Below are 2656 nucleotides of genomic sequence, written 5' to 3'. Positions count from 1 at the left end.
ATGACGGTACGAGAGCCACTTATGCGTATTCTTGTGTCTTGCTTTATATATCTTGTAGGAAGAATATTCTGCTGTCCTATAAGTATTTTAAGTGGAATTTAATTTTGATTATGTTTGTTGTTGCTGTTAAGTTCTATATAAAACTACCACTTCTAAATCATACCTCCCTGGCTAATTTCTGTGAAATATCCATGATGTGTCAGCACCTGGACTCTTAGGGCCTTGTGCCTTTTCTGCCCCTTTTCACACCATTGCGGTTGTGCTATTTGGATTTTTTTCTATCAGAGAATTCTTGCAGCTATGGACATCTCACAATGCCAGCACTCTGTGGTCCCTGCAGATCTCACCGTCATTCCTGAACTTCCCACCATAACTAGAGCATGCAAACCTCCTTCAATGGTAGCTGCTGGCCTCCACTCTGCATTTTGAAGATGGCATAGGGTATTTGTTAGGAAGTTTGGGTTTTTCAGTTTTAGTAGTCACCCTGCCACCTTTCTGTCACCAGCATCTATCAGTAGATTAGTTTGTTTATAAAGTCAGAGCACTGATCAAAGTCCACCAACTGCTCTCAGCATATAGCTTATGGCAGACATTAAAAATATCAACCTTACAGTTGCTAAGGGCTTAAGATAAAATGTCATGTTGATATTCATGGTAAGGAATAATTTGCGAAGAGAAGGGAAAAAAGGAAGTATTCTGACAAGAAAGGGATTATGTACATCCTCATTATTTTTAAATTTTATTACTCTGGCATATATATCTTATGTGAAAAATTACAGAAGTGAAATAATATTTTCATATTGACAGTAATAAGACTACAAATGACTCATAAGTTGTAATGTTGATGTTTAGTTTAAGTTACCATAAAACAATAACTGTTAAAACAAAGGATTCAGGAAGGGGGAAATAAATCATAAATGAAGGAAAAATGACCTTAAAATAGACAAATGGGAAAACAAACACATACTCAATCAAAAAGGGGAGTGATTGTCTTCTGTACACAGTTGGATGAGCTTGCAGATTACATTTTTCAGGTGTGCATAACTACTTAGAGTTACAAGAAGAAAGATCAACATATACATCAAAAGAGTTTTCTCCTGAGTGTTTTGTCCAGTGCAGTCTTCACCTCCTTGTTCCTCAGGCTGTAGATCAGGGGGTTGAGCATGGGGATCACCGTGGTGTAGAACACAGAAGCTACATTCTCCTGGGCCAGGGAACTAGCTGTGGAAGGCTTTAAGTACATGAATGCAGTGGATCCATAGAACAAGCCCACAGCTGCAAAGTGGGAGCTGCAGGTGCTGAAGGCTTTGGACCTGCCCTCAGTGGAGCTGATGCGAAGGATGCTGGACAGGATGAATGCATAGGAAATGAGTACAGTTAAGCTCGTGACTATAATGTTGAACCCAGCCAAAAAGAAGACAGCCATCTCTACATCATAGGTACTAGAGCAAGAGAGCTTCATGAGGGGGAGGATGTCACAGAAGTAGTGGCTGATGAAATCCTCACAATAGCTTAGTTTCAACATGAGACTAGTCTCTATTGTTGAGCCAATGAGTCCCATGACATAAACAAAAGCCACCAGCAGAGAGCAGAGGGCAGGAGACATGATGATATTGTAAAGCAAGGGACGGCAGATGGCCACATAGCGGTCATAGGCCATCACAGTGAGCATGTAACACTCAGCAATGACAAAAACCAAGAAGAAGTATAGCTGAGACATGCACCCCACATAGGAGATGAGGTTTCTTTGGGACACAAAGTTGATGAGCATTTTAGGGGTAATGACAGAGGAGTAGCAGAGATCCACGAGTGACAGGTTGCTGAGGAAGAAGTACATGGGGGTGTGAAGCTGTGTGTTGAGTCCAATCAAGGTGATCATGCCCAGGTTTCCCACCATGGTGACTGTGTAGATCCCCAGGAAGAGGAGCAAAAGGGGTAGCTGGAGCTCTGGCCTGTTAGTTAGCCCTCCGAGGATGAACACTGTCACTGTAGATTGATTTTCTGCAGCCATCTTGTCTGGGTGTGAAGCTTGTGCAATGAGAGTTTGTGATTGGCTGTTCTTGCTTTGCTTGGAGAAGCTGGTTTTCTGCATCTGTCACTTGCTGAGCTACCTTGGTTATGATAGATGCATCTTCTTCACACTGTAGGATCCAGCCCCAGTGTTTCAGAGATCTTCACGCTGAGAGTCACAGAGGAGAGATTTGAATGAATGTCATACGTATTTCACAAATGTCCCAGAGCTCTGGTTCTGGACCAACAGTTACCTTCTTACATGATCTATCAGGTTTCATTTCATAGGCATTAATTAGAAAGTTTATGTTTGAGGCCGAGAAACCGTTTCAAGAGTCTTTCTAAGGATGCTGTTGTTTTTCTATGCTATAGCTAGTCAATGATATTTTCATAGTTCATATCTGTCATCTATATGATTTCTTTTGTAAAAGTGTATGTTTGTTTACCTAAGTGTATGTATGTGTACTATATGTGTCCAGGAGTCTGGGATGTCAGAAGAGGTATAAGGTTTCCTGGAGCCATATTTCCTGGAGTCATAGTTACACTTGTGAGAAGCCATGTTGGTACTGGGAATGGAATCTGTGTCTTCTTCAAGAACTGTTAAGTGCTCTTAGCTGCTGAGACCTCATCTCTTGATTCCCCCAAT

At 41.5% G+C, this 2656-nt stretch overlaps 1 protein-coding gene across 1 annotated transcript; it reads right to left on the bottom strand.

The window, feature by feature from the left end:
- Positions 1–1081: 1081 nt before the first annotated feature.
- LOC127689232 (olfactory receptor 151-like) lies at positions 1082–2011 on the bottom strand. Its single transcript, XM_052188666.1, has one exon. The coding sequence runs from the start codon at positions 2009–2011 to the stop codon at positions 1082–1084; it is 930 nt and encodes a 309-aa protein (XP_052044626.1).
- Positions 2012–2656: the final 645 nt, after the last annotated feature.

Source organism: Apodemus sylvaticus, chromosome 7 (assembly GCF_947179515.1).
Source record: "Apodemus sylvaticus chromosome 7, mApoSyl1.1, whole genome shotgun sequence".
NCBI classification, from domain to species: Eukaryota; Metazoa; Chordata; class Mammalia; order Rodentia; family Muridae; genus Apodemus; species Apodemus sylvaticus.
The sequence above is the reverse complement of the archived record's forward strand: the minus strand, read 5'-3'. Positions and strand labels throughout refer to the sequence as shown.

Excerpts from the sequence above, each read along its gene's own strand:
- LOC127689232 (XM_052188666.1), bottom strand. The coding sequence starts at position 2,011 with ATGGCTGCAGAAAATCAATCTACAGTGACAGTGTTCATCCTCGGAGGG.